At 45.5% G+C, this 16,284-nt stretch overlaps 1 protein-coding gene across 4 annotated transcripts in view; it reads right to left on the bottom strand.

Annotated features, from left to right (window-relative positions):
* The window catches only part of herc2 (HECT and RLD domain containing E3 ubiquitin protein ligase 2), a 190,210-nt gene that overhangs the window by 95,050 nt on the left and 78,876 nt on the right, over positions 1–16,284 (bottom strand). For 3 of the 4 annotated variants that reach the window (XM_084309199.1, XM_084309201.1, XM_084309198.1), the window contains exons 38-40: positions 15,922–16,104; positions 2,583–2,767; positions 452–599 (exon numbers count right to left, since the gene is read on the bottom strand). In XM_084309199.1, coding sequence (XP_084165325.1) covers positions 452–599; positions 2,583–2,767; positions 15,922–16,104 — 516 coding nt within the window. The remainder of the gene's footprint in view (positions 1–451; positions 600–2,582; positions 2,768–15,921; positions 16,105–16,284) is intronic. The other variant, XM_084309200.1, reaches the window with a different exon arrangement.

The raw sequence follows: 16,284 nt of genomic DNA on the forward strand, positions 1-16,284 counted from the left end.
ATCCCAGTTTACCACCAGGAAGTTGTAATCCAGTGGCTAATCAAGTCATAAATATAAGTGGTAAGCATCATATAATATCATCAGTAATATGATATTGGCTTACTGCGATTCCTGTAGTGCAATCAAACCACATGCATAAAGAAAAACAATAGTTGAATAATAGTTAAAATCGCTGCTTTGGTCTCATTGGTCCCGACTTGCTGACCTTTACCGAGTACCAACTGAACGCAGCGTGTGACTCTACCTCTGAGCAGGTGCTTAACAGACTGCTGACCTTTACAGAGTACCACCTGAACGCAGCGTGTTACTCTACCTCTGAGCAGGTGCTTAACAGACTGCTGACCTTTACAGAGTACCACCTGAACGCAGCGTGTGACTCTAACTCTGAGCAGGTGCTTAAAAGACTGCTGACCTTTACCGAGTACCACCTGAACGCAGCGTGTGATTCTACCTCTGAGCAGCGGCAGGTCCGAGGAGCAGGTGCTCAACAGACTGCCCAGGAAGCCAAACAGTTTCTCCACCAGGAACTTCATGTCATGCGAGCGCTCCGTCTTGTCCCAGGACGGCAGCACTGCCTGCAGGAGACGCAGAGCGAGGATCTGGGAAACAAGAGAGGTTTCACGGGGGTTAACTTACTGAACTGACTGGAACTGCATCTGTTGAATGTACAGCATGACTCGGCAGGGAAATAACCAGCGGTGGAAGAAGTACACATTTCCTTTACTTAAGTAAAAGTAGAAATACCCAGATAAATGAATACTCTGGTAAAAGTAAAAGTCCTCCATTCAGAATTCTGCTTAAGTAAAAGTAATTGATATTGAACGTACTTTTTTTTGTATCTACTTTTTCTCCCATTTTTCTATTTTTCTCCCATCCCAATTTCGTATTGTCCAATTCTACCCTCCCCTGTCTCGAACGCTGTTAGGCCATGCCTCCCACAGGCCGGCTGCAATGTGGACGAAGCCTTGCATCACGTGTCCCCTCCGGTACACGAGGAGGCAGCCGTCGCATCTTTTCACCTGTACAGCGCGATCTCTCAGCGGCAAGGGTCTGCGTGGGAGGGTCACGCCGCCCCCGTTGCTTCCTGATTCTGCTGCACAGGCGCACCAACCGACTTGTAGAAGTCGCTGTCCACAACGTCCGATCCCCACCCACCAGCTTCCCACCCCTAACACTGCCAATTGCGTTAGTATGAACGACCAGCCAAGCTGGTAGCAATGCCGAGAGCTGGGCTCGAACCCAGCATCTCCTACATTAGTGGCGAGCGCCTTGCCCACTGCGCCACTTAGCCGCCCCAGCGGTCGTCCCGGGTTCGTTTCCCACTCCTGCGACCATTTGCCGCATGTCTTCCCTACCTCTCCTCTCGTTCTCCCTCTATCGTTCCTGGGTGGCCAGAAAAAGCTGAAAATGCTATAAATAAAAGTTAAAAAAAATAAAATAAAAAGGTCCTGTTAAAGTGGTATGTGGTCCAGTTATGCTGCTCTGATTACGTCCTCTTGAAGTTGGCAGGCTTCAAATTTGAAAGACCATTATCGTCATATATTTGCCATTTTTTCTGCAAAATATTTTTCTTCAAAGTAACTACAGTAGTAACAGATGGGTTCAGATAAATGTAGTAGAGTTAAAAAGTACAATATATCCTTTGAAATGTAGTGGAGTAAAAGTGCAAAGTAAAGTGCAAGTACCTCGAAATTGTACTTAGAAATACTCAGTTACCGGTACTCTCAACCACGGAGGAAATAACTAGGGATGTCCCGATCCGATCACGTGATCGGCGCCGATCACGTGCTTTTCAGAGGATCGAGGATCGGGAAAAAAAATAATAAAAATCGGCAGTCAAAAAAAAAAAAATTATTCAACAAACATGACCATGTCCACATCTTAAACTCATACGGAGGCCTTAGTTTTGGTTTTAAATTACATATAATATATCATCATTAATGTATTTATTGTCACACAGAGCAGAATAATTGTCCACAACAAACACATTCCCTTTAATTTACACCGTTGCAACAAACACATTCCCTTTAATTTAGACCGGTGTTCTGCCACAACAACACGTCGCTCCCGAAACACGGTTAATATCCACTGACTTGAGCAGCTAGACTTAATGTCAGAGGTTTGGAACTAAGCATTTTAAAATAGAAAGTCAAGCCAGTTGCAATGTTTGCAAGGAGGACAGGCTGGAGGCGAAGTTTTCAGACTAACTTTTCACCTGGAGGATAACGTGACTGAGGATTATCGTCGGCGTTTCAGACCAGAATGGACCATTACGTAAGTCGAACACTGAATGTATACTAATGTGCAAACATATATTGAAACTTTTAATATTTCTCATATGAAGCAGAAGCACATTTCTCAGGGTGAATGTAATAACAAAAGCCTCCGCGCTCGCGCCCCGGACTATAGGCAACAGAGGGGCTTGTCTCGCTCTGCCAGTTTGACAAAAATGCGTCAAAATTGATTACTAATGTGAAAGATCGGATCGGAAACGATCGGATTGATAGATATTTAAAATCACATGATCGGGATCGGATCGGGAGCAAAAAAAGGCGATCGGGACATCCCTAGAAATAACCCACCTGTCTCTGCAGAGTGATGGCGTTGAAGGACTGGTGTCCCTCGACGATCCTGATGAGCAGGCCGATCCACGCAGAGGTGCTGAGGGTGCTGCACATCTGGGGCATGAGGGCGATGCTGCGGATGAAGCCCAGCGTGCACCAGCTCCTGTGCTGCTCCCGGGAGACCAGCCTGTGGGACGGGCAGCCTGGGAGGACAGAGACGGGGCCAGGCAAATTAAATAAAGAGAAATAAACTGAAATCTAGTCGTCAGTGTTGTTCTTTTGTCCACTTGGCACGTGCACTAAGCAACACTACCTGTGTAAAAAGGTCACAAAAATGCTTTTGTTTAATTTATTTGCCAAAAGCATGAGTCATAATAAAAAAAAATTACTTTTCAGTGTCAAGGACTTTCACTTTTAAATGCTGTTTTTTTTATTGAAAGAAAATCTGATCCATAATTTATGGCTTAAAACTAATTTCCGACAATTAGTTACACTTTAGATAAAAAAAAAGAAGATATTTCTTGATTCAGAACAATTTTATCATGGATGAACAAAACTTTCAATGTGAATGGTTGATTTGAATTTCAAGGACTTTTGAACTCTTTCACGGCCATACCTAAGTGTTGTGAAGGGCCAGATTAAACCGAATATATATATTTATTTATATATATATATTTAATTATATTTGTATATTCTCTAATATTCCCTGATATCCCTTGTATATTCCTTGTACAATATGCATTGAATATCCATTCTAGCCTACTGAACATCCCATAATAGTCTCCATTCTACTATTGGTCGAGACCTTGGTGCCAGGCTGCCATACCCCCCAGACCCAGTTCAAACGTACCGCTCAACATGTACGAACAAGTCCTAGTTCCGCGTAGGAATCTGGCTACCGCACCACTAACGGTACTATTTGTTCATAGTGCGTATATATACTGCGCTACTAAAGTAGGACTCCCTTTTTTAGTCCAGTTTCTTACCCTCCAATAGAGTGACAGACGTAAAGCCTCCCCGCGACGCCACGTGTGGGAGTAAGGCCAAGTTCGGCCTACCATCGGTATTGAGACATCGTGTATATTAATATTTGAATAGTCATATTTGGCACTATATCGTCGAGTTGGACGTAGTCTATTAAGCTAATAATAGTCTATTCATATGTAGTGCTTCGTGCGGTGAGAATACTATCGTAGTCAGTACCCCATCGTTTCGGGCAGAGAACTGGCTGCTTATCCAGGGTGGCCGACCCCATGTGAGGCTGCACCCGAGGAGCCCCAGAGCCGACGAGCGAGTGGACCTGCATACCGGATTATTCTACCGACGACAGCCCGCCTTCCCAGGCACGGATTATGCTTTGTATACAGTGATTATTCTATGGATAAAGACCAACACTGCTGTGTGTTGGAAACCCCCCCCCCGGAGAGGACGACAGGTGAGGAGACGCTCTACACGACGAGGTCGCTTCACGTCTCTCCATCGTGGACCGAAGGAAGCCGGCCCACAGAGAGTCCAACTGCTTTCATCTGTGGATCGACGATCGCTGAGGCACCGAGCCGCACAACCGTGGGTTCTCCCAGGATACCCTCGGCCAGACGGATACAGCCAGACTCTACCCCCCCCCCCCCTTCTCCAGTTGTCTTACAAGCGACCGGAATTCCCCCCTAGTGTATCCAGTTCTATAATCATTAAAGTATCATTGCTGTTATTCCTTAACTATTCCAGGTCGTATATGTACCACCTGCGCCTTCAGAGATTGGACATTCTCTATTGATATACCGACGAATACTCTTGCCATAAAAGTGCATACTAATTCCCATTCATAAATGTGATTGATTTGATTAAGTGCTTGCTCTACACACCATCGCTGTGTAGAAATAAAGACCTATTTCTAATTCGTACATTTGTGTTGGATCCGTTTCATCTACGTGACAGTGTTCATCATAATATATTTATGCCGAGTACTGGGTGGCCGAATATTAAGTACAAAGGTAGTGGTAGTAAGTATCATATCTAGTAATACAGTCAGGGAATTGTACCCCTCAGTTACACTAAGTATAGTCGGGTTATCTCGCCATGCGTTGAGCGCCAAAACCTGAATATACTCAGGTTTTGATCCTTTGATATTTTCCTTTGATCTCCGTTCTATACGGTCAGCCGGAGCCATCTAGGTGTCTATGATTCATCTACCTATGTTGGAATTGCAATGACGATCCAATATCACCAGGTGGCAGTATCGCCTACCTTTGAACTGGAATGGCTTGGTGTGGATACACGTTTTCCTTTTTTATTAAATTTTTTTGGCAAGGGCTCCTCCTCCTGCCTGAACAGAGAGACACAGCGATCGCCTCGAAATGTTGTTGGCTGAAGCGTATTTCCCATATAAACGAGTATAGACATATACACTGGTAATCGCGATGGCGATGCGATCACTTGGAATTATTCTTTTTGAAATACCTTCTGCCTAAGGTAAGGTATATTCTATGTCTATTTTACCGAACCTGAAACATGTTTTTGTAACGATCACAGTTTTGTGTTTTACCGGACGTAAAACATGCTCGACGAACGATCACAGTTTTGAGTTAAAACAACCCCCCCACTGCGTCAACACTTCAGGCAACCAACTTGCGTTCAGCGTTTCTCTGATTGGCCACGACGCCCATGTGACCGCGGCAGAGCGAGAGAGCGGCAGAGCGGAAATAGGCTGCATTCTATTGCCATGCTCTGCGACAAACTCTAACCTTAACCAACTCCGAAAGAATGCCTAAACTTAACCCTAACCTTAACAAACTCCGAAAGAATGCCTAAACTTAACCCTAACCTTAACCAACTCCGAAAGAATGCCTAAACTTAACCGGCGAAAGAAATATTGCCATGCTCCAAGACAAACTCTAACCTTAACCAACTCCGAAAGAATGCCTAAACTTAACCCTAACCTTAACCAACTCCGAAAGAATGCCTAAACTTAACCGGCGAAAGAAAGACGTTTATATAGAGAGGCGATAAATTAATTAAACGTAAAAAAAAATAAAAAATTTAAGTGATTCGAACTTGTCACCAACTGGACCGCAGGCTCCACAGCAAGCTGGCGAACGAGTTGAGCTAACCGTCGATGTTAAAACAGGGGGGATTGCGTGCGGCAACCTGCGCGCCGCTGCCGCTCTGGCGCTGCCGCGTCGCCGCAGGGGCGTGCTAGGCGCAAGTTGGTTGCCTGAAGTAATGAAGCCCCCACCCCCCCTTGATGATTTTGTGAAGACACATATGAACATGGTATATACCTTTGATTTGGGAGTATTTGGGGCTTCAGGGGATCAACCAGAACGATTTGGGCTTATTGCATATAATGTGTCATATCTCGCAATCTATGGAAAAAGACTGGATTATTCCGGAAATGGGGCGATGTTTAGCGTGTAGCATGTAACAAACTACAGTGTGTAGAAATGAGCTGATTAGTCAGTAATGGACTATGAACAATGCCTGTTGTAAATTCCCCACGATTTGTTATTGTAACTGAGGGGTACAATTCCCTGACTGTATTGTTAGATATGGTATTTAATACCACTACCTCTTGTACTTTAACTTCTGGCCATCCAGTACATGATATAAGTATGATGAACACTTTCCCACCTGATGAAACAAATCCACACAAATGTACAAATCGAATATTTAATATAGCAAAAGGTATATACAACGTTCACTTGTTTACACTTATGATTTGAAATATGCACTTGTATGGCAAATGAGTATTCGTAGGTAAATCAACATTGAATGTCCAATCTCTGGTTACGCAGGGAGTAAGTATACAACCTGGATATTTAGGAAACTATAGCGATGGTACTTAAATGATTATAGCTGGATACACTAAGGGGGGGGGGGGGGGGGGGTCCCGCTGGTTGTAAGACAGTAGGAGGGGGGGGTTAGAGAAGCCGCTGGCGGTATCCCATCTGGCCGACGGTTTCTTGGGAGAATTCAAAGTCTTGAACACGGTGCCCACAGAACCTCGGTCCGCAGACGAATACAGCTGGACCCTCTGGTGGACGGTAGCTGCCGGTCCACAACGGAGAGACGTGAGGCGACCTCACTGGTGTAGAGCGCCGTCTCACCTGGAGTCCTCTCCGGGGGGTAGTTCCAACACTCCGCAGTGTTGGCCGTTATCCATGGAATAATCAAAGCACCCAAAGCATAATCCAAGCCGTGGAAGGCTCGCCGTCGTCCGGGTAGAGTAATCCAATATACAGGTCCAGTCGCCCTGGCCCGGAGCTCCTCGGATGAAAGCACCACTAGGGGTCTGCCCAGCCTGGTTAAGCGTCCAGATAACGTCAGGAACGATGGGGGTACTGATAACTTTATAACTCTAACCGAACGATGCACCATACATAAATAGACTATTATTAGCTTAATAGAATACGTCCAACTCGACGGTATAGTGCCAAACTATGACTATTCAACTATTAATCCACACGATATCTCCATGCCTATTCTGAGGCCAAGTAGGCCTTACTACACCACACGTGCGTCGTGGGTGAGGCTTCGCGTCTGTCACTCTGTTGGAGGGTAAAGAACTGGACTAAAAGAAAGTTCTACTTTACTTGCGCCATATATATATGCGCTATGAACAAATAGTACCATTCGTATTTCGCCAGACGTATTCCTGCGCGGAACCGGGGCTTGCCACGACATGTTGGGCGGCACGATTGAACTTGAACCTAGGGGTATGGCAACCTGGCGCCAGGTTCTCGTCCAATGGTAGAATTAAACTATTATGGGCTGTTTAGTAGACTAAAGGGATATTCAGTGCATATTGTACAAGGAATATACAGGGGATATCAAACGATATACAAACACTATTTAAATATATATATATAAATAAATATATATATTCGGTTTAATCTGATCCTTCACAACAGTTATACTGTGCATTATTATTTCCATTCAGGCACTTCTTTGGACAGCCCAGGGGTATTATTAGTCCTAGTCAGGCATCTCTCTTGACAGCCTTATTGGTCCTTAGTCTGGTCATTAAATACAGGTGGTGAATTGCCGGCACCTGTGTTTCCATTGCAGAGTGAGAGTGCGTTCCTGAGGAAGTAAGTTACAGACAGCCTCCAAATGTAGTGCCTGTGGTTTATGTTAGATAGATGTCATGTGTAGCCTGCATTGTGTTTCGTTAAGATGCTGTGACTTATGTGTATGATTATGACTTGGGGGTTGCTGCTTTGTGTCATGTTTGGTTCGTGCTGCTAATTGAGCTAATGCTAGCCAGCTGGTTATGTTATATGGCATATTGCCATTAGCGTGTTAACATTGGCATTGGCTCGGTTGGCCGCATGGACCAGGCATGGCGACTAGTCATGGTCGTGCATATGGGTCACCTAGCAGCCTGGTGCAGGCAGTGTATAATACATATGACATTTACCTCTGCTAATGACTGTATTGTTTTCTGCTTATATGTTGCAGAATACCACCCAATCTCTCAGTTTCATCCAGCCTTACAAACTGGATGGAAATCACTCATTGTTTCATCCAGCCTTACAAACTGGATGAAAACTACTCTGAGATATCACTCATTCAATCATTCTTCGATCCTTTGAACACCATTTGTAACGGCCAAAATGGATTTAATGTGCAGTGGATTTATGTGACCAGGGGGTGGCGCTTCTTTTATTTAAGCGTCAGGTACACCTGTATGAGGAGGAGTTTTGACCCCGGAAAAGGGCAATGGTTTTTGACCGCACGCACGAACACGCCACAGGGCGAAATGTTTGTAGGCAATTAGATATTGTATTCATTATTATTTAATCAGTTTAAGGAACAAAAGCGAGGATATTCTGTTTGCACGGTGAAGCAAATAAATATCATTTTCCAAGTCAAGCTGCCTGCATTGTATCATTGGGACAAGGACTGTTTGGTATCAGATCAGACATTTAGAAACGGCGCGTCAGCCAAGTCCATCTACGGGATCAAAATGCTCAGTACCTCCGTATAAGACGGGAGCTCCTTTAATATTAGTCAAAAACCACGCACCAGTGGGACTCTCGTTTTGAGACTGGGGAAGATTCGCTGCGTTTGGGACGTCGGGGAATCTCCACCGGAGGAAGACGAGGAGCTGCTGTTGTCGTTTGTGGAGGAAGAGGATTCTACTGTTTGCTGCTGCATCGGGGAGCCGCCTGCAGCTGTTCGTGGACGAGGAAACACACCGGTGGTGATCCGAAGTTTGGCTGAGGAACAGTACTGGACCGCGAGTACTGGTCCGTGAGCGACAGCATGGTACCCAACGCAAGGAGGTATGTTTATAGCGCTATATAAATGCATGGCCATGTAAACTTGGGGTTGAGCATAAATCCATGGTTGCTGAAGTGGAATAACACTTGACTATTTTACTTTTACACGCGGACCTTTTTGTATCGACTTTGTTGCGCGACTCGCCAGCCATCTCGTTTTAACTCAGACTATCTAATAACATGGAGACGCGCAAACTGACGTCAAACGTTTCCATGGAGACCACAGTGCCCTCCGCTGCTAGCGGTGACGTCACTGGGAAACGTGTCGTTAAAATGACTGCCAAGGCTGTTGCAGAACATTGTGGCAAATTGGAAGCCAGCAGAAAACGTAAATTTAACATGGCAGCCAAGATAAAAGATGCAATTCTTGGTTTCATGTTAAATAATGAGAGGGCAAAAGTAGAGAATGCTCTAACAGATTTGAGTCAGGTGTGTTATGAGGCGAAATGCATACATGACAATCTGTTGGGTTATACGTTACATGATGAAAAAGAAGAACAAGACACCTGGTTTAAAGCAAAAATGTTGTCAAACAATGAGTGTATTTCAAATGCAAAACTGTGGGTTTCAAATAGTGAAGGCATAACGAATGTACATGATGAAAATGATGGTAAAGTAAAAGAAGGTGATTTGCATTTAATTGATGATGGTATTGCTCCAAATGACAGTGTGTCAAACATTGTGAGCAAATATTCAAAAAAAAGTAGCAGGTCATCTGCCAGGATTTTAGCTGAAGCCGATAGAGCTGCACTTCTCGCTCGTGCTGAATCTCTAAAAGAAAAACATGCTTTGGAGGAGCAGGAACTACAGTTGAAGAGAAAAAAGGAACAACTGGAGGTGGACACTGAATTGGCTGCAACCACTGCAAGGTTGGCCGTGTTGCACTCCTCTGAAAGTAAACATTCATCTTGTGCACCTTCAAATGCAATGAATTCCTATTTTGAAAGGGAACACCACAAGGTCTTAAATCCTGTTGCAAGAGAATATCAACCTGGGACATTAACACAATGAAGTAAATTGACACAATTGTCAATACCACCAAACAAGCCTGTGGATGTGAGACCAAAGGAACGTGGTCAATGGCATAGCACTGCTACTAACCGCCAATATAACCACAAGGAACAGGAAAGCAGAATGGGAACAACTGATAATGTTCAAATCAATTCAAACCAACCTGCAAACATGCTTACCATCATGGAGAGGCAAAATGAGATAACTGCTGCTCTGGTGCAGCAGCAGCATTCCAGGTCTCTGCCACCACGAAATATCCCAACCTTTGAAGGTGACCCTCTCCAATATAGAACATTCATCAAAGCATTTGAACAAGGAGTGGAGGAAAAGGCAACAGAAGCTGATGCTTTGTATTATCTGGAGCAGTTCACAAGAGGACAGCCACAAGAATTGGTGCGTAGCTGCCAGCATATGGCTCCCGAGCGTGGTTACGCAGTGGCAAAGGGTCTTCTTAAAGAACACTTTGGAAATCAGTACAAAATAGGAAATGCCTACATGCAAAAGGCCTTGGCATGGCAAACAATAAAATCGGAGGATGTCAAGGCACTTCAAGCCTACTCCTTATTCTTGCGTGGCTGCTGCAATGCAATGGAGGAGCTTCAGTACATGCAGGAGTTGGACATGCCTGTCAACATGAGGGCCATAATATCAAAATTGCCATTCAAGATGAGGGAGCAATGGAGGAGTACGGCTCATGGCATCATGGAACACACCCAGGAAAGAGCTCACTTCAATGATATGATCAAGTTTGTGGAGCGACGCGTCAGTATTCTTTCTGACCCTCTGTTTGGTGACATACAGGATCCAAATTCTGGTGTGGTTGGCACAAAATCTCTCACCAGGTTTAAATCATATGCACCCAACAGAGTAAAAGGAAATATTGTCGCCACCACAGTAACGACCATGGACATATCTGAGAGAGCCAAGGAGCTGACATCACCAACATCAAGTACAATGAATGCTAGGAGAGCTGGATGCCTTTTCTGTGCTCGCACACTCATTGGAGGAGTGCAAACAACTTCAGGAAAAGAGGCACAAGGAGAAAATACACTTTGAGGGAAAAGGGAGTTTGCTTTGCATGCTTATGTGTTGGTCACATGAGCAGAGATTGCGAAAGGTGCTTGATATGCAAAGTCTGTGGTCAAACTCACCCCACCCTGCTTCACATCAAAATGCAACCATCTTCTCCAGAACAGTTAAAGGAACCATCCAATAAGCAACCAACTTCACTGCAAACATGTGGACATACAGGGGCCGGTAAGGACCGGTGTGTGTTATCCATTCTCCCTGTACATGTGAAACGTGAAAGCAGCAAAAGGAAATGCCATCATACAAACCTACGCCTTTTTAGACCCTGGTAGCTCAGCCACATTCTGCTCTGAACGCCTAATGCAGAGGCTGAATATCACAGGCAGAAGAACCAACTTCCTGTTGAGCACCATGGGGCAAGAGACAGTTGTTCCAGCTTACTCCTTGACTGGGTTGGAGATAGCTGGTTTGGACAGCGATGACTTTTATGTTCTTCCGGAAGTTCTCACACAGAAGAAAATGCCAGTCACGGCTGAGAACATGGTGACACCTGAAGAACTGTCGGAATGGCCATATTTGTCCAACGTACAAATCCCATGCCTAAAAGCAAATGTCGACCTGTTGATTGGAACCAACGCTCCCAAGATATTGGAACCTTGGGAGGTCATCAACAGTCACGGGAATGGCCTGTATGCTATAAGGACGGTGCTGGGATGGGTCGTTAATGGTCCACTGAATGGAAACAGTGGTGTTGTGGAGACAGAGTTTCCCTCTGCTATGGTCAACAGGATCTCAGTGTGCAGGCTAGAAGAAATGCTGGCCAATCAGTACAATCACGACTTCAATGAAGTAGCTGTGAAGGAGAAGGAAATGTCCAGAGAAGACTTAAGGTTTCTGGAAATTGTGGAAAGTTCAGCAGTGCTTCAGGAGGGGAGGTACTGTTTGAAATTGCCTTTTAGGAACAAGGAGGTCTGTCTGCCCAACAATGTGGGAGTCGCTAGGCAAAGGATCCAAGGTTTGAGGAAACTGTTCCTAAATAAGAAAAGCTTGCACCAGGAGTATGCAGCATACATGAACAAGCTTATTGGGAAGAACTATGCAGAGAAAGTACCGCAGCAACAACTGCATGTTGAGAAAGGAAAAGTGTGGTACATCCCACACCATGGTGTCTACCATCCGAGGAAAGGAAACCTCCGTGTGGTGTTCGACTGTGGAGCCATATTCCAAGGAGCATCCCTGAACAGTGAACTTCTGCAGGGTCCTAACCTTACCAGTTTACTGCTTGGAGTGCTAACTCGCTTCAGAGAGGAACCGGTGGCATTCATGGGTGACATTCAAGCCATGTTCCACCAGGTGAAGGTCGCTGAGGAAGACAGGGATTTTCTGCGCTTCCTCTGGTGGCCAGAGGGAGATGTCACTAGGGACCTTGAGGAGTACAGGATGACTGTGCACCTGTTTGGCGCTGCATCATCCCCTAGTTGCGCAAGCTATGCCCTGAGGAAAACTGCTGATGATAATCAGGCTGAGTTCTCAGCTGAAGTCACCCAATCTGTCAAGCAGAATTTCTATGTGGATGACTGTTTGAAAAGCTCAGCGACTGAAGAAGAAGCTATCCAGATGATAACTGATCTTATTGTTCTGTGTCGCAAGGGGGGCTTCATCTTGGAGAAATGGATCAGCAACAGTCGTGGTGTTTTACAGTCCATCGTAGCAGAGCAAAGGGCCAAGGATCTAAAGGAGTTGGATCTGGACAGAGACAAACTTCCAATGGAAAGGGCTCTTGGCCTACTATGGTGTGTGGAGACTGACTCTTTCAGGTTCAAGATCGAGTTGAAACAACAGTCTCTCACCAGACGTGGTATGCTGTCCATTGCCAGCTCCGTATACAATCGTCTAGGTTTCCTGGCACCAGTCACTTTGCGTGCAAAAATAATGCAGCAGGAACTCTGCAGAAGAGGATGTGGGTGGGATGATGACTTGCCACGGGACATCATACACCAATGGAAAAGGTGGTTGGAGGAATTGGAGCAGCTGGCTGCATTCCATGCAAATAGGTGCATTAAACCAGTGGCTTTTGGGAAGGTCAGACATGCCCAACTACACCACTTTGCTGATGCCAGTGAAGGTGGATATGGAACTGTATCGTATGTCCGGATGTTGAGTCAGGAAAACCACATCCAGGTTACCTTTCTGCTTGGCAAAGCCAGAGTAACACCACTGAAAGCTGTAACTATTCCTCGGCTGGAGTTGACGGCTGCTGTCCTTGCTGTCAGAGTGGACTCACTGTTGAAGGCAGAGCTGAAGTTCCAGTTGGAGGAGTCGGTATTTTGGACTGACAGCACTTCAGTGTTGAAGTATATTAACAATGAGGACAGGCGTTTCCACACATTTGTAGCCAATAGGGTCTCGACCATCAGAGAAAGGTCTGAACCCTCACAGTGGAGACATGTCTGTTCAAAAGACAATCCAGCTGACGATGCGTCAAGAGGAATGAGGGTCTTGGACTTCCTGAATGGCAGCAGGTGGCTTGAAGGTCCTGCATTTCTTTGGAAGCCAGAAGAGGATTGGCCCAAAACTGTGTTGGACTTCTCAGTGGATTCAAATGACCAGGAGGTCAAAAAGGAGGCAACAGTAAACGCCATCAGTGTGGGTGACATGGCCAGTCCTACTTACCAGCTAATTTCCTACTTCTCAGACTGGAAGAGGCTGAAGACTGCAGTTGCCTGGTTCCTCAGGTTGAGGGTCATGTTGTTGGAACAGAGCCGTCTGAGAAAACAGGCTGCAAGTCAAAAGCTCACAGCAACATCTATGAGCGGCACTTTGACGCTGGAGGATCTGCAGAGAGCAGAGGTTGCCATCGTTGGCTACTGTCAGCGACTGAGATTCAGTGAAGAGATTGCTGCTTTAACATCTGGGAAGGCAGCAGTGAGTCGACAGAGTCCCATATATAAGCTGGATCCAGTGTTTGAAGATGGACTCTTGAGAGTTGGAGGAAGACTGAGCAGAGGATCAATGCCAGAGGAAGCTAAACATCCGCTCATTCTCTCCAAGGACCAGCATGTTTCAATGCTCATTCTCAAGCATGTACACCAGAATCTGGGACATGGTGGAAGGACTCACACACTGTCCAAAGTGAGGAAGAGATTTTGGATCACCAACGCCCATGCAGCTGTTAGGAAGATCATCGCTGAATGCAGCTTTTGCAAACGCTACAATGGCAGAGCAGTGGAGCAAAAGATGACAGATCTTCCAGCAGACAGAATCCTTCCTGACCTACCACCTTTTACCAACACAGGGGTAGATTACTTTGGACCAGTCGAAGTGAAGAAAGGAAGATCAACCTGTAAGAGGTACGGAGTCATATTTACCTGTATGGCAAGCAGGGCCATCCATCTGGAGGTTGCGGTGTCATTGGACACAGACGCATGCATCAATGCTCTGAGGCGTTTTATCAGCAGGAGAGGACAAGTGGCGCACTTACGGTCCGATAATGGTACCAATTTCATTGTGTCAGAACGAGAACTGAAGGAGGCTCTGGCCGTTTTGAATCAAGACAAGATTCATGGAATTCTGGCACAAGTTGGAATCCGTTGGAGCTTTAATCCACCGGCAGGTTCACATCACGGTGGTATCTGGGAACGGATGATCCGCCTGGTGAGAAGGGTTCTCAGTTCTGTCCTACGTCAGCAGAGGTTGGATGATGATGGGCTTCATACAGTGTTCTGTGAAGTGGAGGCCATTTTGAATGACCGTCCAATAACCAAACTCTCGGATGATCCCAACGACCTGGAGCCACTTACACCGAACCATCTTCTTCTCTTGAAGGGTAAACCAGCTTTGCCACCTGGAGTGTTCGATCCACATGACCAGTATGTAAGAAGACGATGGCGGCAAGTCCAGTATCTTTCAGATATCTTCTGGAAAAGATGGGTACGTGAGTACTTGCCCTTGCTTCAAGAGAGGCAAAAGTGGAACCAGAGGAAAAGGAGTTTGGCAGCTGGTGATATTGTGGTCATCATGGACTCTTCAGCTCCTCGTGGGTCCTGGCCACTTGGCAGGGTTCTGGAGGTCTTTCCAGACAAACAAGGTCTGGTGCGGTCTGTGAAATTGCAGACTAAAAGTAGCACCATTGTAAGGCCGGTGACCAAACTGTGTTTGGTTCATGAAATGTAGATGCACTTAATCCATGACATGTTTTGGCTCTTATTTGTTTTGTTTATTTATTTTTTGAATTGTTATGTCTGCCTGCCTTAACAATTAGGGGCCGGTGTGTAACGGCCAAAATGGATTTAATGTGCAGTGGATTTACGTGACCAGGGGGTGGCGCTTCTTTTATTTAAGCGTCAGGTACACCTGTATGAGGAGGAGTTTTGACCCGGAAAAGGGCAATGGTTTTTGACCGCACGCACGAACATGCCACAGGGCGAAATGTTTGTAGGCAATTAGATATTGTATTCATTATTATTTAATCAGTTTAAGGAACAAAAGCGAGGATATTCTGTTTGCACGGTGAAGCAAATAAATATCATTTTCCAAGTAAAGCTGCCTGCATTGTATCATTGGGACAAGGACTGTTTGGTATCAGATCAGACATTTAGAAACGGCGCGTCAGCCAAGTCCATCTACGGGATCAAAATGCTCAGTAGCTCCGTATAAGACGGGAGCTCCTTTAATACCATTAAACTACAAAGGACTGTTCTGTGTCCGCTCTCTGACCGGGGTTGTGCCGTTCTGGATAAAGTGGCTCCAGCAAACAACACTACAAACAATTATATCGTCAATAATGCCTGTAAAATGAACTATTGTGACTAAAATGAACTATTGTCTCCATAGCTATAATACAGAACACACGATGGGTCTGCAAACATCGCTAAAATGGTCATTAACACTGGCGCCAAACAGTGCAGATGGCAAGAGCTAGTGGCCGTGAATGAGTTAAGCACCTTGTTAAAATAAATTGCTGTTTTCAAGGAATTCCAGGCCTAGACTTTTTTTGGTCAAAAGTTAAGCACTTTGAGGACCTTGTGAATAACTACCTGACTTATCGCTGGCTCCACTCTCCACCAGCATCCTCAGCAGCCCACAGAGGGTCCGCGTGGCATCAGTCTGCAGCACCTCTGCATAGATCCCAGAGGACAGAGACAGGGTCTTCAGCAGGTTCACTGTGCTGGTCAGCATCATGGCTGTAGGGTGGCTGCTCTTCTCCACCGGCTCTCCTTCTGGAGCACAACGGGAAGGTTACTCATCACAGGGTTCCCACAGACATTGCAAAATGAAATTCAAGGACTTGTACTTTTCCAAGCACTATTTTTCATTTTCAAGGATGTCACTCAAAGGATACAATTGAGAATTCTTTTTTAAGGAAATTCTTGGCCTGCTTGCCAGCTAGAGCAAGCAAA

The sequence above is a fragment of the Notolepis coatsorum genome, assembly GCF_963971535.1.
Source record: "Notolepis coatsorum genome assembly, chromosome: 2".
Taxonomy (NCBI): domain Eukaryota; kingdom Metazoa; phylum Chordata; class Actinopteri; order Aulopiformes; family Paralepididae; genus Notolepis; species Notolepis coatsorum.